We start from the raw sequence: 24,200 nt of genomic DNA on the forward strand, positions 1-24,200 counted from the left end.
GATTGGCCTCAAAACAGCGCTTCAGAAACAGATGGGTGACATCTATATTTTATACAGTCTATGGTTTTCAGTGACCTTTTGCTCTGTTTACGTGTGGACTTAAGGCCACAATACAGAGAAAATACTTGATTTGCAAAAATAACCAAATACATGTGGACAGGGCTTTGAAAAACATCACCAGGCTTCAATTTTGTATGATAGAAAGAGGTAGGCACACTTAGTCCATCTTTATTTACAGACATTGGTTTTGTCATTATTAAAAACACAACATCAATGTGTCCTTCTGGAAGCATGACTTTGAATAATCAAAAGGCTATTTCACTGTTTTTCCAATGAAAACGGTCAACAAGGTTTTTCTTTGAATTATCGTGAGTAACAAGCCTGGGCTGGGAAAGTGGGCAATAATGATGTTGAATCAGGTAGTGAAGATGTTGCAGGAACTTCCCTTTTTGTCATTTAGAAGACGTAGTCAATGTTAAAACTGCTTTTTTGGTTGCTTTCAGGGGAAATACCTTTGCCATTTTTGTAGCAGGATGACTATCACATTTTTAAGTGGCAAAAACAGCTTCCATTTGACTTCATTGTGTGCCAAGCACAGAACTGTGACAGAGTTGTACTAGTAGAAGAGATTGAATTTGCTTGGATTTTAAGAGGCATTCATTATTTTTGGAACAACACATTAGTGTTGAATTGTTTGAGGAGTCAACAGCGGTGGGAATCCGATATGAAGGCGGATTTTATGTGCAGTCTCGTTACTCATCCCAAGAAGAGTTATGTCCTCAGGAGACTCCTTGATGACATAAGAGGAATCACTGATATCTTTAAAAATGTCAGATCATGCTCGCAGGCAACAGATTCTTATCAGTTAGCCTTGTGTTACAGTGGACATGTTTATGACTTTTAATCGTTTCGTCATCAGATTACTAACCGTGGGTGGGTGGTATTTAGGATTTTGTGAAGCAAGAAATCAGATAAATCAGGGCTTTAAAAAACATGTTTAGAAAGTTGGTGTCCCAGCATTAACTCTGGGTTGAACTCTGCAGAGGAGGGGATGCTGTCAAGTTTCAACATTGGAAGTGAAGTAGAGGCATTGAAGCTTGACTAAAATGTATGATAATGCAAATGTGGAAGAAGGTTTAATTTTTACTTACATTAAAGAGGCAAAAGAAACAAACAAATGTACTCGTGTGCATACATCAGCATTAAAACTATCTATAATGAAGGGAACCATGTTTGAGAAACATATACACTACCAGTCAAAAGTTTGGAAACACCTTCTCATTCAATGGTTTTTATTTATTTTAATTATTTTCAACATTGTAGATTAATACTGAAGACATCAAAATTATGAAATAATCTGGTTTTGCCATAATCTGGATTACAACAGTAGTCAAATAAGGCCATCCATTGTGTACTAACCCTACCTCTGAACAACACAACTGATGGTCTCAAACACATTAAGAAGGCAAGTCATTCTACAAATGAACTCTTGACAAGACTCATGTTAATTAGAAACCATTCCAGGAGATCACTTCATGAAGCAGACTGAGAGAATACCAAGAGTGTGCAAAGCTGTCATGAAGGAAAAAGGGGGCTACTTTACAGAATCTAAAATATAAAACATATTCTGGTTTATTTAACACTTTTTTGTTAATTAGATAATTACACATATATTTTCTTTCATAGTTTTGATGTATTTGGTATTAATCTACAGTGTTTCAAATAATTCAAATAAATAAATATCGTTGAATGAGAAGGTGTTTCCAAACTTTTGACTGGTAGTGCACGTTCTATGATACGTATGATATTGCGAGATTCTTTCCGATTCCCAAACCTAGCATTTTCAGTTTGTCAAATTACCACTGTGTAGAGTGACTTTCACAGAAACTTTAATCTTATTTTTAGCATTTTAAAAAGCTGCATATTCCTCAAACTCATTGAGCGAACACATATTTTTGGATTACATTTAATTCTTCTAGTATTTTATTGTATGTGTTTATTCGTCATAAATCCGTCCTTGCCCCTTTTTTATTGTTATTTTACTTTATACTATTAATTCTCAGACATTTGGTTTAGTTGGCTCCAAAATCATAATTTATCAAGCACAATATCTGAACATTCTCCAAGAGTGAATAAGAACCCAGCAGACTATTTCTATGACTTTAATCTAGGACTAAAACAAAGATTAGAGGCTCAAGCAGCCCTGCATACGACTAAAGAAAGCATTAATAATAAACAAGATAAAAAGAGTGTTATCTTTTCTGTACTTAGTGTCATAAACAGAACAAACCTGTTACATCTGTACAATTAGGTGTTACAATGGAGGAGGCGGGCTTTATGGCCAGTCAGCAGGGGGAGCTCTAAATGCTTTGGCTTCTCATTTAGGGAGCTACCATGTCATCATTTTTTGGTAACTGTGGTGGAACTACTGAGATGCTGTGACAAACATGCTTCTGATTTTTACTGAAGCTCATATTCAGGACATAATTTAGCTTTGCTTGTATAGCATCTTAACTAAGGATGACTTGCTTGCTAGCGAATTTCTAGAACCAGAATTTTCCACATTGTTATTGAAGGTCAGCAGCAGCACTAATATAAATTAGCCCTCAGGCCTGTAAGCTGATTGTGTGTTCGTGTGTATGTGTGTGTCCATCCACATTGTTACATGCAACATCAGGCTTTGCCCTTGGTTTCCCACAGCAACAGTCTTCCTGTTGCTGATGGCCAGACTACTGGTCATCTCTGTGGTGGCTGGGCCCTGAACAGCTGGCCATGTGTGTGTGTGTGTTTGTTCATGTGTGCAAGAGGGAAAAGGGGGGGGGGGAGCTAGCATATGTGCATGAGCTATCACATGTCATAGCTTGGTATGCTAGCTATTTTATGTATAGCTGGAAAAAAAAAATCAGATAGCCTTTGTTGGAGAGCTAAAAGTCCAGGAGTTGGTGCGTGTCTGTGGATGTGTGTGTTTCACTGAACCTTACAGATGAGTTGAGGTATGATGATCCTCAGGAGAGGTCAAAGGTCACCATCTGAGATCAGTACAGATGACAAGATCATATAGCGTAACAGCTGCTGTTCTCCTCAGAGGAGTAAGCATGAGGCTTCCTTCTTACGCTCGTTAAGTCGCAGTCAGCTGTGTGTGTGTGCGTGTGTACGTGCGTGTGTGTCTTAAGGGAATGTGTCTGAGGAGAAAGTGTGTGTGCTGAACATCTGTGTGTGCTTGTTTAAGCGTACATGCAGGTACCATAGTATCTTTAGTTTGATTTATTGTGGGTGTGTGTGGGGGAGGATTAAATACGTGAGTGTACCTGTTTAAGTGTACACATGGGGACCACTTTTATTTATTTTTACTGGGATCTTGTGGTGTGTGTATGACATACCTTCTTCTTGTGTGTAAGGGGGTATGTGATGGAGGGGTACCAGTGTACCTGTTTAAGAGTACATATGGGGACTAGTGTCATGGTTCCCGGATGTTATGCATTGATGTGTGTGTGTTTGTGTGTGTGGTAGCATTTTAATTTTTTGACTAGTTTCAGCTCCTGTGTGTTAGACTGTGTGTGTAGTTTGTCTGTGGGTGTTGGTGTGAGTGTGTTGTGCAGGGGGTGTGTGTTGTTGACATTTGTGTATGCTTCTTTAAGTGTATGTGGGGACTATATGTTGTTCCTGGACCTTGTAGTGCATGCTCAGTTTTTCAATGTGTGTTTGTTTCTGGGGGGTAGAGAGACTACATAGGACTACATTTTTGTTCCGTTTTTTGTAGTCCATGTTCGGTTTGTCTGTCTGTGTGGATGTGGGTGTGTGTGTGTGTGTGTGTGTGTGTGTGTGTGTGTGTGTGTGTGTGTGTGTGTGTGTGTGTGTGTGTGTGTGTGTGTGTTTTATCAGGATAATATGTGTGTGTTTTGTGTGTACCTGTTTAAGTGTACATGTAAGGACTACTTTTTTGTTCCTGGATTTTGTAGTCCATGTTTGGTTTGTCTGTTGGTGTGTGGGTGTATGTGTGTGTGCCTGCGTGCGTGCGTGTGCGTGCGTGTGTGTGTGTGCTTGTGTGTGCTTGTGTGTGCTTGTGTGTGCTTGTGTGTGAGAGAAATGTATCAAGGCAATATGTGTGCGTGTTTGTGTGTACCTGTTTAAGTATACATGAGGAGACTAAAGTATTTTGGTCCCTCAATCATGTAGGTTATGTTTGATTTGTCTGAGTTAAAATCCTCCTCTCTGCGTGCGTTGTGTGTTGTGTGTGTTGTGTGTCTTTGAATTGTAATTCAGTCTTAATGTCTCACTCTTGTATCTCTGCAGAGCCTCTGTGAGACTCACTCTGACTTTAAACTTTGCAGGGAGACAAAACTACTTCAAAACTTTTATTTTCTTTTTATTGATTCATAGCGGCTGACATTTTGAAGATAGCACATTTTCACACTGCAGCTGCAGGAGAGAGAGAGAGAAAAAAAGAGACCGCTGGGAGAGATGGAGGCAAAGGTTGGAAGAGACAGAAGGAAAATAAGTGCAGGGGAAATAATGTAGAGACTGCCTGCAGGGAGATTTAAAGGTGGATTTAAGAATAATTCCCTCACACATTTCCATCTTAAGTCACATTGTGTTTGCACACAGCTGCAGCCACACGCAGACTAGCAGAAAGCACATCAGTGCTCACGAATAGACTCAAATTCTGAACTTTAAGTGAACAAAAAGCCATTACTCCTGAACAGTGCGAGAATTTAAACTCAAACTGGAGCAATTGCAAGGTATAAGGTAATAGAGTTCATCTCATACTGAAGAAAACACTCAAGATACATGAATCTTGGTCAACTCTTGTGTCCTGGATCATGAGTTGGACTAAATATGAACTTCCTTTAGTAGATTGGGCCCTAAGTGCGCAAACCACGGCTGCTATGAGTGACGGAGGATGATGACAGTCTTGCAGAGGTAACAGTCCAGTGAACTCATAGTGTTAGTTTAAACTTTGCAGCAGCAGCAGCAGCAGAACATTGTTTGTGATTGGCATATTGGCTTTGAGTCCCACCACTGTGTGCAGATTCACTTTAAATGTAGAAACTGGGGATTTTTGTGACAATATGTCAAACCTGCTATAGTCAGAGTCTGCAGGTGGATGCTGAGGAGGTGTTGGGGCTGACAGTTTGAGTGGAGGGCAGCGGTGGCTTTGGAAAACGAAGGCAAAGACAGGAAACTTTGCAGCTTTAATGGACTGCAGTCTGCTGACTGCCTTTAATAGGCGTTGATCCATTTTTGAACCCTAATACAGTTGGAGGAACTTCATTGTGGATTAAATGACGGACAGTGCTAATGCTCTTGATCAGGGAGGTCATTGTCCCTCCCTTGTAATTTAATTTTATTGTATCATATATTCAGTATTGCTTCCTCTTTATCTTCTGCTTTGGGATAATGTTGCCAAACTTTAGCCCTCTTTGCATGTCCTCAAAAACAACTAACAACCAGACTCCTTCACTTTGTGGTTTTATACCTGCTGGCTGGCAGTTCCATTTAATTTAATAACATCATTGGACAAACAATGTGTGTTTGTGCATCAGTGATTTGATTGAAACAGCGTGACTTGACTTGAAATGAAACATTACGTCACTGGACCCACAGGACTTGATGGCAGAACTGATACACTCAAATGTTGACTTTTAAGTTTGAAGAAAATATGGAACCTTAATTGATCCTCATCCCTAATGACAAATATTAAAGCTAGGGTTGGTAGTCATGGAAAACTAGCATGAATTTGAATGTAGCATTTCCTCAGGACTCTGAATTAAAAAATTATGAACAAAGTGTATTCTTAAACCACAAAATGTTTTGGGTTTTTGGGGGGGGGGGTTATTTAGATTTTTCAAAAGTGCAAGTACACAGAGACATAAGACAAGACATACACAGACATAGAATAGAAAAAATACAATATAATAGGAGACACCACAACACTGGACACAACACTGGTGGGGGGTTGGGGGAGGGGGTGGGTGGTTAAGGTACACAACAAAACATCTTGGAAAAAGAACACAAAATGTAACATTTATAACCCAAATTTGTGGTGTTTGGGGGCCCTGTTGGCCTAGCAGTCTAAGCAGGTGCCCCATGTACAGAGGCTGTAGTCCTTGTTGCAGCAGTCGCAGGTTCAACTCCTGGCCTCCACCATTGGCTGCATGTCTTCCCCCTCTCTCTTCTCCCCACGTTTCCTGCCTAGCTCCAGCTTTCCTACCCAATAAAAGCAAAAAAGCCCAAAAACAAGTGTAAACAAGTGTTTGAAGATTGTTGTCAAACTTCTAATTCTGAGGTCATTTGCAGCTTGAATACTCTAAAAATATGTTGCATATATTTTTGGCCACAATCAAAAAGAAAAACAACTAAAAGCTGATACTCCATTAAAAGATCGATTAGTTCAGTCTCTAATCTGACCTTGTTTAACTCTTAACACACTTAAAAGCACATTTCCTCTGGCTCAGTCATGATGACCCTCCTCCAACTTCTCCCTCCTCCACCTCTGCCTCAGAGACGTTCATGAATAAACCAGTGAATTGAAATCTTTGGCGAGTGACCACAGTGTAAAACGGATAATCCACTCTGAAGCCTGCATTAGCGGATTAGTTAAAACCCGCTACACATCAGGTGGTTCTTTACCTTCACGTCATGTGTCGAAATCCTTTAAAACAAACACCTCCTTGTGGATTATCCCTCGTTTAATCTTTAAATCAATACACAGAGAAGATATCTTTGTCTCCTGTCCGTCTCCTTTTTCTGAACCATCGTCTTGCTAACAGACGGATCTGGTTTCCTTTCACTGTGCCCTAATATCTGCAGCCATCGTAAGAGAAACCTAATCACACCGGTGTAATTAAAGAGGCCGGAGTGTTGGTGCAGAGGTGGAGAGAGGAGGAGGAGGAGGAGGAGAGAGGAGGGAGGAGGAGATAGCAGCAGATGAGACGAGAGGTCGAGTCTGTCCGCTGAAAGCCACTTAAATCCCTTTCTTATTAACTCTATGTGACATATGATCCACCTCCATCCCCTCTATGAAAGCACACACACACACATACACACACATACACACACTCATTCAAGTCTAACCAGCTCCTGCATCTCTGCTACTTTTCTCTGCATCCCTCTCCTCTCTGAATCTGGATAATTTCATTCAAAACAGGTATTACTGACATTTTCCAATGCAAATCAGGCCTCACCTCCAGCTGAAGAGGCCGCTGTAACTGAATGTAATTGACCAACCCTGGAGAAGTTGACATTTCTTAGGGCAGTAATGAAAAGTTCAACCTGTTCTAACTCTTGCAAGTGTTTTTTAAGGACTGTGAAGAGGGTGTTGTTGGGGGCCTTTGCATACATGTGTTTGTTTTAACACCAGCTTTACTTTCTGAAGTCTAACTACACATTTGGGGATTCTTCGTTGTCAATAAAATCAAACAGCTGTTCCTTCTTTTGCTTAATTCAGACGTATCTGACACTTTAGCTGCTGAGTTGAAAATGTGAAAATGTTTCACTGTGGCTTGGATCTCCTCCTGCATGTCAGCTCATTAAGTAAGGGGAAATGTGTGGTTAGCAGGTAGTTATGGGAAATAGAATCCCGACAGGGTGAGACAAGGGTCTTGTCAAGAGTCTTGTCTCACCCTGAAGGGGTTCTATTTCTCATAACTACCTGCTAACCATACATTATCCTGCTTATTACCCAGCTACTAACTTAAAGCTGGGGTTTGGTAGTCACGGAAAACTAGCATGAATTTGAATGTAGCATTTCCTCAGGACTCTGTCTAACCCAGGGGTGTCAAACATGTGGCCCGCGGGCCAAAACACGCCCGCCAGAGGTTCCAATCCGGCCCGCGGAATGACTTTGCAAAGTGAAGAAATTACAGAGAAGACATTAACTGCAATTTTTCAATAAAAGTAACTACTATTTCAAATTTTTCCTATGGGGGTCACATAAAATCATGGTGCTGATGGAGAGCGCACCTAACCACCATCTTTGGGGGGTTAGACCAGGGGTCGCTCATAGTTAGTTGGGTGACCCTCGAGTGGCCCGAAAGCAACTGCCGAGTGATTGTGACTCGGGTCCGGCAAGAAAAACAGCTTTTACTAAATATGACAAGTACTGCTCTTTTATTGTGTTTATGCCCTTTTGGATGTGGCAATAAGTTAATAGAAATCCAGTGTGTTTGTTATCTTATCTATTTGTTTTTCGTTTAAATGGTTAACTTTGCTCACTGTCCAGCTCAGCTCATGTCCTTAGTCTGAAAATCCGGTCTGACCAAATACTTAATTGAATTGCCCTGGTCTATTGTGTCAACAAGGAGAAGAAATATGTGCCGGAACTCTTTCCGCGGATTGATTTGTCATGATTTGTGATCAGTTTGCCTCAGGTGTTGCTCATGTCAGTGAAAGTTAATAACCGTTGTCAAGGGGTTTTGATCAATCAGAATCAAGCATCTTACACAACCAGAAGATCAGTAAGAAAGCCGGGTGATAAAAGTAAAGAAGGAGCACATACAGGACATGAAAACACTCCGCTCAGGCCTGGTGTAGGAGATAAAACAGGAACCATGGCAGACACATTAAGGTGTCGTGTTAAATGCGATGGATTTTCCAGACTGAAGCCACTGGAGGTTATTCTTTCATGCTACAAATAGCTTCTCCTACACTTGAAGCGCTCTCCACTTCTGCACACTGTGTCCAGACAAAACTGTAAATGTAAAGGGAGCAAGGCGGTCATGTTTTTTTAGAAGAAAACGCTTTATTTATTTATGAGAACAATGGAACATTTTCCCATGATTCAGTTGTGCTGAACCTCACAAGAACTTTCTTTAAAAGCAGATATGTTCCTGTTGCAGAAAACAATTTTGGCATGTGATATATAAAAAAAAAACCCACACTGATAGAGGAACTCAACAAGCACTCAGAGCCAAACTCTGTTGTTCAAGGTCTTGCTGGGTGAGCTGCTTCAAACACTCAAATTACTGGACGAGTGCTGTAGCAGATTGAATTTCCTGTTATTTTTATGACGTGAATTAATAAAGAATACATCAACAAGTAAGAATAAGTGGGCCCTGGACCAGAAGTGTTCTGGTTTTTGTTTGTAGTGCTTAGAGAATGGTATGCAAGGGTTCAAGAGGACATTGCTTGCATGCAGGAAAAAAGTCTACGTGTAAATCCTGGTTTATACTCCTGGGTTGAATCTACGCCTTAGATTCCCATAAATAAAGTCTGACCCTCAGTGACCCCTCAGGTTTATATAAAGGCTGATTTAATAACTGATAAGATTAGAGACCGGAATAAAAATCCAACTCTGGAAAAACCCATCAAACCACAAGTTGCAGACGTGGTTAGACCATCAGCATACTTTGTAGTGACACCGAAAACAATTAACTTGTATCAAACTCACTCAACTGTATCCACAGCAATCTGTGCTTCAATTAAAGAGGGGACGCTCATGTGTTTGTGATTTTGTGTGTGCCTGCACAAGTGTGACTTACGCACATTCCTACTGAGCTAAACCACTGAAGCATCTCAATCCCTGCTGTTCCATTGTTTTTGGAATCGCAAAAATAAAAGCCAGTCGTTGTGTTTCTATTCAGATCTCCAGTGAGGTCAGCTGCCAGGTTTTCAACTGAATTACTAATAATTATGTGAAAAACATCTTGATATTAGTTATCACCAAAGGCTGATTTAATTCTACCATTGTTTTATAATCAGCAATTAAAATAATGTCTCATCTCATGCCTATTTATGAGCTTTAAGGGCCTGTCTCCACCAGCTGCATTATTTCATTAGCAGTGTCCACAACCTCAATGACAGCATGCTTCTCACTGGTGCTTACTGTTTCTAAGTTACAAAAGTTGACCCACGACCTAAGTGGTGACCATAAAGACTATTTTAAAATGCTCTATGTGCTTTTCTTTTTTGCTTTGATTTGATGGAATTTGAAGGAAAATGTAACAATTGATAGAAATCATGTCATACTATTAGCAGCAGCTCTAGACCTGGAAATTGTACCTTGTGTACAAGTATGATTAGTATGTCCTCCATACTGACCTCCATTATTACTGTTAACAAAGCTGGTATCAGAAGTCCCGCCCCTTCTAGACTTGGATTGGTTTGTGATGGAGAAGTGACATTGATGAAAATAGCAAAGTCCTAAAAGTTGAACTATTAACAGATGATAGCACTGCAGTTCCGTGTTCTGAGGGGTGGCCAAGGGTGGCACTGGCACCCCTTGAAATCCTAAACTATGATTGGCTGTTTGCCTTGTCAGAGGTGGGGTTTCTATTAAAATCTATAATTTGGGATGAGTTAAAAGGCTGACAGTAGATTTCTTTATTAGTGCCCTCAAATGTGACTTTGAAAAAACATCTTTTGTAAGTCCTTAAAGAATCAAACTTAGAAGATGTATGCCACTTTGTCATGTTTTTCTTTTGAAGTCAAAAGGAATGTAACAACTGTTTAGAACTTTAATGAACGTTGGTTGTGAAGACAGAAAGGGTAAATGTTATTTATTTGTAAATGCACTGGCCACCCCTGCCTATGTGAGGGCCTCAGTTAGGCCACCCCGGTCAAAAAGTTCTGGACACGCCCCTGTAGCACTGCAAGAGAAGCGAGTAAAAACAGTTGACACTGAGTGTGTCAGGTGCTGAAAATGTTAAATTGCACTGGTCTTGCATAGACAAAACAAATTACATGCTTGATCAACAATTTAAGGCCCTTTCAATCATCTTGTCTGCTGCTGCTGTCAAGAAATGAGAGATGAATAGAAAAAGAAGTAACAGTGAGTCGCTGCCCTAAAAATAAATAATTCAGCCGTGTTTGATTTGAAAGCAGATTACACAAATCTAACCCAAGATTACAGATTTCAATAGTCTTCTTTGTACAGTAGATGATTTAATGATGCCGATTACCAGAGTGGGCGGCAGGAACACAGCTGCGGTCAGCAGCTCCCAGCTGGGGCCATCCATGCTCGAAATTGATGCACCCATGCTCGCCCACCGTAACTTGGCTAAAAGCCTACATGGTTTAATTCTGCTGCCTTAAGTAACGTGAGCTGACTGTCATGACTGTTGGCATGTGTGCGGACGGTGTAATCAAGGACAGAGATGTCTGCCATTGTCCCGCAAGTGAGATACCATCGAGAGAGGCTTGGACTTGTTCCCAGGTTCCATGGCTGTCGTAGAGTTTTGGTAAGTGCGGGTCAAGTGACGACAGAGGACTCTCACTGGGAAGTGTTGTTGGTTTTCACATACGAGCGTCGCTCATTACTGACAGGACTTAATGTGTGGCGCCATCTGTGCAGGGTTTGAGCCAAGAGAATATAAAATAGTGTGAAAGTGAATGTGACTGTTACAGCTGTGGAAGGTAATGAAGGTATCATTCACTGTGTTATTACAGAGTGACAAAAGCCAAGCATCACCACCTTCTTTCTCACTAATGGATCCCTCCATTATTTACTGGATAAATCCTCCTCACTGTGTCTCTTCTTCTTTGTTTCCTTTTTTCTTCCTGTCCTCCAGCTCCTCATTTCGGCTTCCTTTTATCTTTTCTCACCGTGACCCTTTCCTCGTGTTTCCGCCTTTTGCTGCTGGTTCTCCTTCCACCTCGTCTTCATTTTCACTTTCTCGTTAAAACCTCCTGCTGCCCTCGTTCTGGTGCTCTTCTGCCCCACCTTTTTACTGATGCACTCTTCATCTTCTCCTCTTCCACCTCTGTTCACAGCTCCAGTGAAGCAGAGCGAGATGTCGCAGAAGAAGATATTCCTGATCTGTGTCGCCATCAGTACCGTCAGTCTTCTGCTGCACCATGGGGGCCACTTAAGCTGGTGAGTGATCGAAACACACCTTGCACAGATGATCCCTCTCTGAGTCCATATGCTGTTAATTTTTATATAAGATATGAAGACCGTGAGTGTTGAAGCATTGTTATACATCTCAAGGGACCAATTATAAAAGTAGAGGGATCGTATAAAAGGCATTGTTAGGCATTGTCAGCCCTATATTCAGCTCTCCAACACTTTTCAACTTTCTACATTTTCTCATAAAACTTTTTTCCAATTCCTGTTTTTACTGCCTCTGTTAGTTTAATGTTATTGCTCAACCCCCCTATCTTTCTAGTCTCTACATTTTTTCACATTTTCTCAATATCCGGTCATCTGCTGTGAGGCTACACGCTGTAATACTGCAGAGGAGTCAATATATATGCATCCATTCTCTGTAGGATTGAACTTTCCTGGGATTTTATCATAACATCCTTTGTTATGGCGACATTGCGTCATTAATATTCATCCTTACTAGACTACACTCATACTGCTTAAACTTAGTTTTTATGCTGTAAAAGTAACGTGTATGATTCATTCATACCTGATGCGCATGCAGAAATTTGGGCTGGGACCAATGGCTGAAATCAGTACTACCATCATGTTGAGATAAATCCATTAAAAATGATCAAACTAATGATGTGCATGTGACAAAACTCTTTCAACACTGAACACAGACTGGATTATACAGTGTTCAATTTAACTAGGCTGTGAAATATCCCTTTAAAAGTCTAAATTCTTTAAAAGATAACTTTTTAAAGCTCCTGTGAGAAGCTTTTAACTAGTTTTCAAACAGACTGAAATTAATTCTGATGCTTTCGTATAACCTACGAAGCACACAAGACCGTCAGCAACAACAATGATTATTTCTATATAGTCATTTTTAATGTTTGTAAGCGCAACCATGGGGTAAGGCAAGGCAACTTTATTTGTATAGCGCATTTCATACATGAGGACAACTCAATGTGCTTTACATTAAAACATTAAAAGCATTGGAAACATTCAGACAAGCATAAAAGAGCAAAATTAAAAAGACAAATATGATGAAACATAGAAAAGAAAAGGAAAATTTGAAATATATTAAAAGTAGATTTAAAATTTAGCATTTTAAGCAAGTTAAAATAAGCTAAGATAGAAAGGCAGTGGCAAATAAAAAGGTCTTAATCTTTGATTTAAAAGAGGTGAGAGTTGGAGCGGACCTACAGCTTTCAGGGTAGGTGTCAGCCTATGTTTAACTTTTCTACAGTAGAAACTTACAGACTAGTGAGTGATATGTTTCGCTGTTCTAAGTCAGGAGGATGTTATATTTAATAAGAAACGTAAACATGACCAGGATGAGATCAGAAAAAACAATAGAGGTTCCACTTTGTCCACAGGGGGCGCCAAAATCAAGGCAAACGAAATGTTTCCTCACAGGAGCTTTAAGTACATACTTTTAAAATGTAATTCCACTTAAATTCAGTAAATGATCAATGAGGAATAATGTCTAGTGACTGGGTAGTTCTGCAAATTAGAATTCCGACCAGGTGAGGAGGACTTTGTGTGGAGAAAAGTAGGAAGAAGAGGACCTAAAAATGCAGATTAAAAAATAAAGAACTTAACAAAACTTACTTTAGAACAAAAACACAGGAAACACAGAAACATGAGGACAGATACAGGGGAAACAGAGGAACTAAATACACAGAGTAATTAGCACAGGTGTGGAACACAGGACACAGGTGAAACTAATGAGGTCAATCAACAAGGAGGGAAACACAAGGGCAGAAAGGAACTAACCTGGAAACACAGGGGATTCAGAACTACAAAACCAGAGATCACAAGACAAGACTAAGAAACACCAGAAAGTACAAAAAGAGACATGGATCACAAAACACACAAGGGACACAACAAAGGATAACTGATACTGAATAAACACAGGAGAAACCAAGGCATCCCATAGGAAAAGAAATTTAGAGAGGAGATCTCAAAAGTGTTTCATTTATGAGATCAACAATGAGATCTGTTTGAAAGCAAAATGAGACTATAGCTTATGTCTCAGCTTAGTCTCAGTTTCAGTTCAAAAGGAGATCTCATCAAAATCTGAAATGATTCTCAGGTATTTCTCAAGTTTTGTGACTCCTTTTGAGCTCAGGTGGAGAAATCAGGGCGCTCTCTCAATTGTCTCAATCTAACCTCATCTAATAGTTTTTGTCAGACTCAGTTTTGTGTCTCAAGCTGAGCTCAGATGGAGCAAAGAAAGAGCCTGAGCTCATCTTTTCATGAACATTTATAGTGCCCTGCAAAATTAAGATTTCAATGTCAATTTCAGCAAATTTTTTGAGCATTCAGTACCTTTGATGTTGTGTGGCGATTGTTCTGGACAGTATTTATCATTGTTTTGGATTGCTGCAATAATAATAAACATGCATTTGCATAAGGCAAGCATATTTGTCCACTCCCATGTTGATAAGAGTATTAAAAACTTGAAAATGATCCCTTTAAGGTACATTTAGAACAGATTAAAAAATGTGCGATCAATTTGAGATTAATCGCCAGTTAACTATGGACAATCATGCAATTAAATATTTTAATCGAGACCAATCAGAATCAAGTATTTCACAAGTAGTATTTCGGCTGGGTCATTGTTCATTATATGCCCCCCTGCTCCTCATTTTAGCTCCCCATAAATTAATTTTTTGTTGCCTTCATTTTCATACTCTCCAACATATCAGCCTCTTCCATTTCTTTGCAAAACCGTCACTAATGTCAATATATTATCTGAGGAAGTGGTCCTCTTTCAGAAGTTAACAGAGATTAAGTTTCAATATTCCATTTCCTTCTTCTCTCTCCAGGACCATAGAGGCCTTCCACCTCAGCTGTCCAGGCCTCCGTTCCCTCCCTCTGTGGGGCCTGAAACCGAAGCACACCAATGTGGCCTTCCTCAAGACCCACAAAACAGCCAGCTCCACCATGCAGAACCTGCTCTTCCGCTTCGCTGAGCGCAACAACGTCACGGTGGCGTTGCCGGTGCAGGCCTGCAGCCACCAGTTCTGCTACCCACACTCCTTTACCTCTCACTTTGTACACCAGCATACAGTACCACCGAACATCATCACCAGCCACATGCGGTACAACAAGGCAGAGCTACAGCGCCTGATGCCCAACGATACACTATACATTACAATCCTCAGAGAGCCTGGGTCCATGTTTGAGTCTTTGTTCAGTTACTACAACCAGTACTGCCAGAGCTTCAAAAGGGTCCCCAATGGATCCCTGGAGGCTTTCTTAGAGGAACCTTGGCGCTACTACAGACAAGATGAGAAGGACTCAATGTATGCACGCAACACTGTCACATTTGACCTGGGCGGAGACAAGGATCGGCCTGCAACAGATGTTGCATATGCCCAGACCTTTTTATCAGAGGTAGAGCGAGTTTTCTCACTGGTGATGATAGCTGAGTATTTTGACGAGTCTCTGGTTCTCCTTAGACACCTCCTGTCTTGGGATCTGGATGACATTTTATATGTTAAGCTCAACATGAGGACGACCAGCTCAAAGCGAAGCCTGACACCGGGCCTTTCTGCAAAGATCCGTGCCTGGAATTCCATAGATGCACGTCTCTACGACCATTTCAACGCCTCATTGTGGCGCCAGTTGTCCGCTCTAGGTCCTGCCTGTGTGGCGAGGGAAGTTCGACTCCTTAGGCAAGCCCAGGAAAGGTTAATGAGAAGCTGCTTTGGTGGACGCATGCCCCTTTTACGCTCTGCCACGCAGATAAAGAACAAGGACCTCCGCCCCTGGAAGCCCAGTGGAAAAGTAGACATTGTGGGCTATGACCTTCCAACAAATCTCAGCCGTGGCTTTTCAACGCAGGCCCAGGAGCTCTGCCTCAAGCTAGTCATGCCTGAAGTCCAGTACACAAGGGTTCTCCTACGCTCTCAACTGCTGCGCTATCGTCGAAGCTACCAGCTCCGGTCACCACAGCAGCCACGTCCCCCGCAGCAGCCTATACGCACAGTCATGCTGCGGCATCCTCAAGGGCAGCGCAACCAAGCTCCCCAAGCAGCCCCAAACCCTGCATCAGGAACAGGGTCCACCTCCACCACAAAGCCTGCTGAAGGGGCTCAAAATCCCACCACAAAGTTAGGGCCCAAATCCTCACAGAACGAGGCCTCTGACTGAAAAATAGAGAGACTTAGACAAAATCTGAGTGCCCAATAGACTGCATTGTTCCACCCATCCTGACCCTTAAGACGATGATGCTTGATTGGGAGGTTGGGGGGCGTTGGAAACATGGGTGTCTTTTGGAAATCAATGTCTCCCCTGTTCCTCCCAGCCAGTTTGTGATAAAAAATACATGAGGAGAAAGAAGGGGAAGGGGGGGTTAGTAATTTCGGGACTTGAACTTGAATCCCTCCCCTCTCTGCTCTGTGAAACAGTATCAGAGTTGGCAGACACAAGAGCTGGAGAAATCTACACTAGGACTCGGCTCAATTGCACTCCTCTGCAAACGGATTGGAGAGGTTTTAGGTGAAAGTGGTCCTTTGAAGCAAATCTGTTATATGGGACAGGGACTCAATAGGGAAGTGGCGATATCGGGCCTATTGTGAGGCACAGAGTGGGCTTTGTGTGTATCACACTGGTAAAGTATCACGTTACTTGCTTTCATTCTCTGTATCTGGAGCTCTCTTTCGTTCTCTCTCCCTTACATATGCCATTAAAAGTCCTTGAGAGAGACATAATGACATAAAGGGATCAGCTGTCAGGCCTCTAAAGAGCCTCCTAGGAGGCCAGACAGACACTGAGATCACCTTTAAGCATTAATACAACTGCACAATCAACAACTCTTCTCTTAGAAACTCTAAAGGCCTGAAGAAACAGTGGGAGGGGGGTTAAAAGCGAGGAAAAACACCTCGTCCAGAGGGTTAGTCTATACTCATTACTGCTGAGACTCAGAGACTGGATGCACTCATAAAGCCAGTGTCCCTTCAGCCTCTCTAGTTCACTCTCTGCATCCTCTGATCCCTGCTGCTGCCCTGTGGTCACCCCTCTCAACCCAGAGAGCTGCACCAACATCTCACTTCCTTTACAGTCCCCCCTAGGACCACCAGCTCAGATCACTTCTTTGCATCCCGCAGCGAAGGCGAGGTTTCTGGATGTTGGGGTTTTTATTGCAATACGATCCCCAGGCCTTCATTCTATATGAAAGGCATGTGTTTAATGACCTACCAGCAACCCCCCACACTGCATACATTGGCACAAACAAAAACATAAAGCAGCTTGACAGGACAAAGACTTGAAGCCTGTGGGTCGCAATGTTTGAATATTTAATTCTCTCTTCCCTCATGGGGCTCCTATGGCCCGTGCACTTGGGTTACATGTCGGTACATTTTCATAAAGAATGCAAGGACTGGGCAATGCTAATCATGTCAGAACCTGGAATCACAGGTGAGCGAAGCAAAATCGTCGGCGTATGCAGTGATGCTGGAAAAACCTGCGAGGCTGGTGGGCCGGCTGGGCTGTCTACGAACTGACAATATCATCACTTATCTCAGCGGTGATCCATGTTTAATGCATTCTGCTCATATTTAAAGTGTCATTTATGTTATTCCATTCTTCCAGTGATCAGCAGGGTACTGCTCAGTGACGGAGAAGTGGAGGAAGGACATTTGTGTGTGTTTGTGTGTGTGTATGTATGTATGTGTGTGTGTGTGTGTGTGACACTGAGTATGTGGGCCAGGAATGTTGTATTTTTTCATGGCCGACCAAGTTGGCATGGCAACAAAAGGATGTAAAGTGTGTGAGATTTATTAAAACTATGTATTATTTATTATCGGGACCTGAAGAGTCCCATTACTGTATTTTGAATTGTTATTTTTCATGAACCACTGGATAAACACTCTTCTTTGCTGTGGACATTTATGTGTCCAGGAAACCACTTAAGGCAACACAGATGGTCAAGGCATGTAGAGAAGATATAAATTATTAATTTATATATGTTTTTACATAATGCAAATCTACAAAAACCACTTCTGAAAAACCGCACATTGAAGTAGTCGCTTTAAAATTGCTCTTTCAGTCAGCTGTGCTTGAGTGTTTGAGCGCTCAGAGCTTTTGTGGTTGGGAGTCTGTCACACTGTAGGTTACCATAATGAAAAACCCACAAACTGCTGCTGCTCAGATGGGAGACAAGAGCAGGAGGAAGAACAGACACAAGTCAAGGAGATACGATTTTGTTGTTCGGGATAGGGAAATTCAAAATTTGCTAATCTGAACTTGACGGGAAAACATCAGCTTTTGAAGCACGAGATTCACAGCTGTTTTTATTTATTTGCGGGTAAATTAATTGTTTTCCTATATTGATATTCATATATTCATATATTTGACGTAACATTGTAAAACTGATTTAAAAACGTATATTTTAGATGAGGTTTCTATATCAAAGAAAATCCCAAACGAAAAGACCAAACTAACAATGAGTCCAGTCCAATGACTTCCTCAACATCTCTGTTGAGCACAGCTTCAAATGAGGAAGTGAGTGATTTAAGCAAAACTTATATTCTGACAGAGAGACGAGCCTAAAGATAAGAAAACAACAAGAAAACGGTCAAAACAGTATTTATTTAAACACAGGAAGTTTGGGGTAAGATTGTGACTAAGGTTAGCAGAGCTAGCACCACCAGCCTCCAACCTCCTTACAGGGATGGTCCTTGATCATATGCCAGTTTAAGATATTTATACAACTTTAACTGCACCCTGCTATGAGATGCTATTTGTCACTTCCTGTTAGATCTGGGGTTCCAAAATTGTGGGACCCCCTGCCCACATAGCAAACTTGGTCTGGCCCGGTTCTGGCCCACAATACACTTAGACTCGGCCAACCTACCGCAAAGAATGACGGCCCTTAAGTGGCCCAGATATAGTTTGCCAGAGACGGCCCACACATGAGTCAGCTCAATCACAAGCTCAACCTTAATAAGCCCAGATGTGGCATTGGACAGATCTGGGCCACATAAACCAAGCCACAATCGGGCCAGATGTGGCATGCCATCATATATACAATGCCATCATTGCCAGACCTGGTCCACATCCGGTTGACATACCACTTGCCATGCCAGCAGTGCCGGCTTGACGCCAGTTCTGGCCCAGACCTATCTGCTATGTGCGTGGGGGATCGTGAGACACCTAGATGTCCTCGCTAGATGTCTTCCAGTTTTTTTAGTTTTTTTTTAGATAATCTAAATTTGCTTATTTGACCAATTATTGTAAAAATATAGATACAAATAGTTACATTTTAAATAAAACCCTGCAAATAACTACGTTTCATTAGTTTTCTGCCTTTCTTTGTTGCCAGATGATTCCTAAAGTTAGAGTTAGGGTTAGCTAACAGGCAGAGGCAGCTGTGTAACTGACGGGAGCTCTGATCTGAGGGGAAAATGTCAAGAAAAAACTTTGTTAAAGTGAGAAAAGGCAGGATGTTTTAAGCGCCAGTGAGGACATTTCTGTTGATGTTGATTTTGGCGCCTCCTGTGGACAAAGTGACACCTTATCTTCCCTTGTCTGAAAAGGACAGTAGTAGCAGGTTAACTCACAGCAGAACAGGAAACAGCCACATGTGCATGTAGATAAACTAATTTTAACCACTTGGAGGGACAGTGGGGGTCACAAGTCTTTGGCCCCTACATTTTGGGCGTCGCTGGCTGAAAAGTTTGGGCATCCCTGTTTTAGATTTCGATGTGGCAGTACAGCAGTAGCCAATCAATGGAAGCTACAGCGCTGGCAAGCGTCGGGTGTATGTGTTACAGCTTAAACGCAACATATGACCAACATTTTGGACCTAGATTAATAAAAGTATTCATAATTTGATTAACTGACCAGGTGAGGACAAGCAAGGGTGACAATCTTTAATTCTTTAGTCGACTTAATGTGAAAATTCCTTCTCCAAACTCTCTAAACAAATCACATATTAACAAGTTCATATTTCAAAAAGGCTCAATAAGTTCCAGCTGGTCATTGTAGTTCTTCACAAAGTTACAAAGGGACTACAGTTAGCTGCAGATGGAAAACTCATTTACCACTCAAATGACATAAAACTCCACACTAGTTCATTGTAATCATGGAATATGCTCCCAGTGCACCAGAGTGACACAATGACATGCTTTTCATTATTGATTTTTAATTTATTTTTAACATCAGTAGTGGTCAATAGCACACGCATTATTCTACATTAGGCTTTGACAACACAGTCTGTGCTTTCCAGATGGATAGAGTCACTGTTGGTTTTGGTCTTTTCATGGGATTTTTTTTTCCTCAAATGGAGAAATGTAAAACATCAAAAGCCTTATCCTTTAACAAGTTCACATTTTAAACAGTTTAAAATAAAGCTGCTGCTTCGACAATGCTTTAACCTGCTGAAAGATAACACTGAATTTATGTTTTTGTCTGTCCTTGTTTTTTCTTAAGTGTTCAATATTCAAAATACAGAATAAGATCATGAATTGTACTATCATGGGAACAAATACAGTCAGATTATAAAATAATTTCACTGTTAAGTAATCAGGTGACAGTTTCTGTTTTAATCATGATGCCGTTTTATAAAGTCTGGGGCCTCTTCGGGGTAAAGGCAGCTGGAGCTCTGATCTGATTCATTTGACTTAGACGCTTTGGAAAGTGGACGTTTTGTATTAAAATAACAAGGGAAAATGTCAAGACAAAACTCTGTTAAAGTGAGAGAAAGCGGGATGTTTTAAAGCTCCAGTGAGGATTTCGGTTGATGTTGATTTTGGCGCCCCCTGTGGACAAAATGACACCTCTTATTTAACACTAATCTCCTGTATGAGTGTAAATCTCATCCTGCTGTCTTTTAACACTCTTATGGTACTCATCATGAATATTTGCTTTGGAAAGCCTCAAAATAGTGTCTTATTCGCCTCGAGTAAATCACCTTAACTGACACCTACCCCCTTGAAGTGGCTTCAGGCGTTAAAATGACACGATAGAAACCGTCAGTCTTTTTGCTTTAGGTCTCTTTTGCTTTTGTCCGGCCATAAAAAGGTTGCAATGTTAAATTTCTAGCGGTTTCAAAACCAGCTGAAAAATCCTCACAGGAGCTTTAACATTTCAAAGATTATGTCATATGATTTAATGTTTATGTTACAGATTATGTCTGTATTTTTTTGCATAATGGGTCATTTGTAGACCAACAACGGTACATGAATTAAACAGTGTGGGAAACAGTATTTATCAGATGTCTGATTGGGAGTTAGTTAAAGATTCTGCTTGGACCTCTCCTCCTGTAACTCTTCATTTTTGTCTGTTCTTCGTGGCTGTGAGTCTCTTTAAGTGCTCTTTTGATTGTACAACTTTTCTGCTTCTTGTGAGTGAATTCCTCTAATGGTCCTGCTGTCATGTCTCGAGTTTCAGCAGTTCTTCTTTGAAATGACTAAGAGATCTGAGGAAACGGTACACTCTTCGTCTTCTCATACAATGCACCTCCTTTCTTCACAAAAAATGTCTTTTTATTTTGTTTTAAAAGAAAGTAAGAGATGGTTTCTTTGAGTTTGAATGGACTGAACAGCAAAAAGGAGACTCCATCATCCGGTGGAAATGGCGTATTTATAATTCTCTTACTGTATTTTCCTCCATTGCCTCTTTAATCTGCTCACAATTCTGATCCTCTGTTATTTGGGAACTGAGAAGAATGAGCCTTCTTTTATTTCATTTGGGTGACTGACTTGAAGAGTTTGGGTGGGTAACGGGGCGCTGAAGAAACGCCTAATGACAATCAGAGCTAGGGGCCCCAAAGCTTTGTAATGAAGGACTGTGAACGTGAAGAATAAAGTTTGAATTGATTCAAATCAACTGCTGGTGCACATGTTTTCGTCTCTTCCCTGTCTCCTTTCAATGCAGATTTATTCAGTTATGCACAGACTTGAATTATTCTGAATATTAAGATGAGACACACACTCACACACACACGCATGCACAATCAGCAGCATTATGCAACACAGCGACAGTTGGGTCAATTAAGATTCTGATCCTAAATGGTTTGTATTCCCCTGAAGACCTGGAGCACAGATTTGAGCCTGCAATCAGTCGTTTGAAATTACCTCAGTCCAGCTCGCCGGCCTAAACGAACGAACAAATTGCTTCTCAGAAACACAAAAACAGAATGCAAAGCGGTGTGTGTTTGATACAGCTGTGATTGAAGCAATCACTAAGCCACGTTGACCTCTCCCTCCAGACTGAGGGGGGGCTTCAATGGCGCCAGTTTTTCACAACTGTGCCGCCTTTGTCTGCTGCTTTTACCCTCCATATAATCAAATTATTACCATAAGCAATAATCAAAGGAAAGAAAATCATCATAACAAGATGAAAAGAAGCAAAACTGGACTTAACCCTGAAAATGACGCATTGTAAATCAAGGTGCCAGGCAGAATTCTCATCATTTCTTTCCTCTAGCCTCTTCCTCTGATAAAAAATGTGAAACGTATGTTTATGAATGCATGAACTTATGGACATTTTACATAAATCTACAATATTATGAAATATCAATGATATCAATGACTTTTCAGCCACGCTAGTGCCATGGCTCTGCACAGGCAGTCCACCAGAGCCGGCTCTAACTGACTTGGTGCCCTAGGCAAGATTTCAAATGGTGCCCAACTCCACCAACAATCACATCACATATATACTTAAATAAAACTGATATACAGTTTTATGTTTAAAGGTTTTCTTCATTTAAAATAAAAAATACCTCCAAAAGAACATTAATAAAAAGGTAATAACGCTGATATTTAGCAGGGGAAAAATATACAATTTCAAAATACATAATGTAATAGTAGTATAATTAATTCAGTCATTATATAAACATAATAATTGTCCCAGTACAGACGCTTCAAACAAAGCAACAGTCATGTATTAAGTGATGACTGAAAAGGCAAAAGCAAAATGCTTATCTGAGCCTAGCCTACATTTTCTAACTAACTAAGCTTCAAAAGTGTAAGGAAAACAACAAAACAAAACAAAAACAAGAAAATCATGAACACTAACAGACTTCAAAAACTGATGTGCAAACCATTAGTTTTAAAACTAAAAGTGAATCACAAGCTTTTAAATGTATACTGGCATCATTCCACAATTTAACCCCAAATTATATTGGATAAATGATATTACTTTTTCTATTATCTTACAATTTTCTTCCTCATTCATTTAGGGGGCAAGCGATGCCCATTTGAATGGATGGTGCCCCAAGCATTTGCCTATACTGCCTTTGCCACGGGCTGGCCCTGCACTCCACAACTCTTTTGGTCTGTGCAGAAATATAAAAATGACTGACGCACAGATGTTCAGGAACAACTAAAAGACGTGTTGTTCTACAAAGTACTTTTTAAAAATTTTTTTATATATGACTCTTTCCATTTGTTTGTTTGTTTGTTTGTCTTTATGATGTTTCAATGATGACTGTTTTTATTATCTGTAAGGTGACCTTGGGTGACTTGAAAGGCGCCCAAAATAAAATGTATTATTATTATTATTATTATTATTATTATTATTATTATTATTACTTTCACTATACCCTTAAACTTAAACTCAAACTCAAACTTATTCAAGAGTGTCCACCAAGCGGCAACCTCCGTCTATGAGAAATGAAGCTGATGCATAAGTTCTAAAAACAGCAGAAACATGTTCACAGCCTGGTGCATAAAATGATTTTAGTCTGAAGAGCTTGTTTCTCTATCCACACACACTGTACGAGGGGTGAATTTTTCATAACTCATTACTTTTGAAGATATTAAGCAAAATCAGGGGCACAGCTGACTTGACTCACAGGCGGGTGAACTGTAGCTGTTTGTGAGGAGGCTAAAGGCCCGCCTCCACTCCACCTCTTTGCCTGAAGTTAGGTCAACTGAAAGTTAGGTGAGTCAGCTTTTCCAACATGGCGTCTGTTATGTTAACCAAAACCCCCCTACACACACAAACACACACACACACACACACACACACATGCACGAGAACAAACAGCTTTCCTGCTGTGTGTATAAAGAGTGTCCTGTCCCACTTCCTACAGTTTCTCTTTCCTGTATTTGTCTGATATTTGACAAAATTCACCAGCAGCACATTTTTTTAGGATGACCAAATAATACAAGTCATGTTCTAAAATCTTGTACTTGATATTACGTTATCACAACAGCGGATCCAAACGTGGACGAGACTTAGCGTTGCAGCCTTTCACAACGATCCATACGGTGCTGATCTGCAGCAATTAACTTACCAGTTAATTTTAAAAACAGCTGACTGAGAAGGTTTAACATGAGACATCACACTCTCATCACCACATTAACTGGAAGGATGGACTCTTTGACCTTTCTTTTGTCTACAGTAGCAATTAACTACCAAAGGTTAGCAGTGGTTT

At 40.8% G+C, this 24,200-nt stretch overlaps 1 protein-coding gene across 2 annotated transcripts; it reads left to right on the forward strand.

Moving 5' to 3' along the window:
- The first annotated feature begins 363 nt into the window (after window positions 1-363).
- gal3st3 (galactose-3-O-sulfotransferase 3) lies at window positions 364-21,646 on the forward strand. 2 transcript variants are annotated; one of them, XM_034676172.1, is made up of 3 exons: window positions 364-368; window positions 11,710-11,812; window positions 14,638-21,646. In XM_034676172.1, exons 2-3 carry the CDS (start codon window positions 11,730-11,732, stop codon window positions 15,965-15,967), a joined length of 1,413 nt encoding a protein of 470 aa, XP_034532063.1. In that variant the 5' UTR covers window positions 364-368; window positions 11,710-11,729; the 3' UTR covers window positions 15,968-21,646. The 2 variants fall into 2 exon arrangements, with proteins under 2 accessions (XP_034532063.1, XP_034532062.1); XM_034676171.1 differs by lacking the exon at window positions 364-368 and having other exon boundaries at window positions 11,668-11,812.
- Window positions 21,647-24,200: the final 2,554 nt, after the last annotated feature.

Source organism: Notolabrus celidotus, chromosome 23 (assembly GCF_009762535.1).
Source record: "Notolabrus celidotus isolate fNotCel1 chromosome 23, fNotCel1.pri, whole genome shotgun sequence".
Classification (NCBI taxonomy): domain Eukaryota; kingdom Metazoa; phylum Chordata; class Actinopteri; order Labriformes; family Labridae; genus Notolabrus; species Notolabrus celidotus.

What these genes read in the sequence shown, in the direction of transcription:
- gal3st3 (XM_034676171.1), top strand. Translation starts at nt 11,670, where the DNA reads ATGCACTCTTCATCTTCTCCTCTTCCACCTCTGTTCACAGCTCCAGTG. An exon ending in CATGGGGGCCACTTAAGCTG is followed by an intron (nt 11,813 to 14,637) that starts GTGAGTGATCGA and finishes TTCTCTCTCCAG; the next exon opens with GACCATAGAGGCCTTCCACC.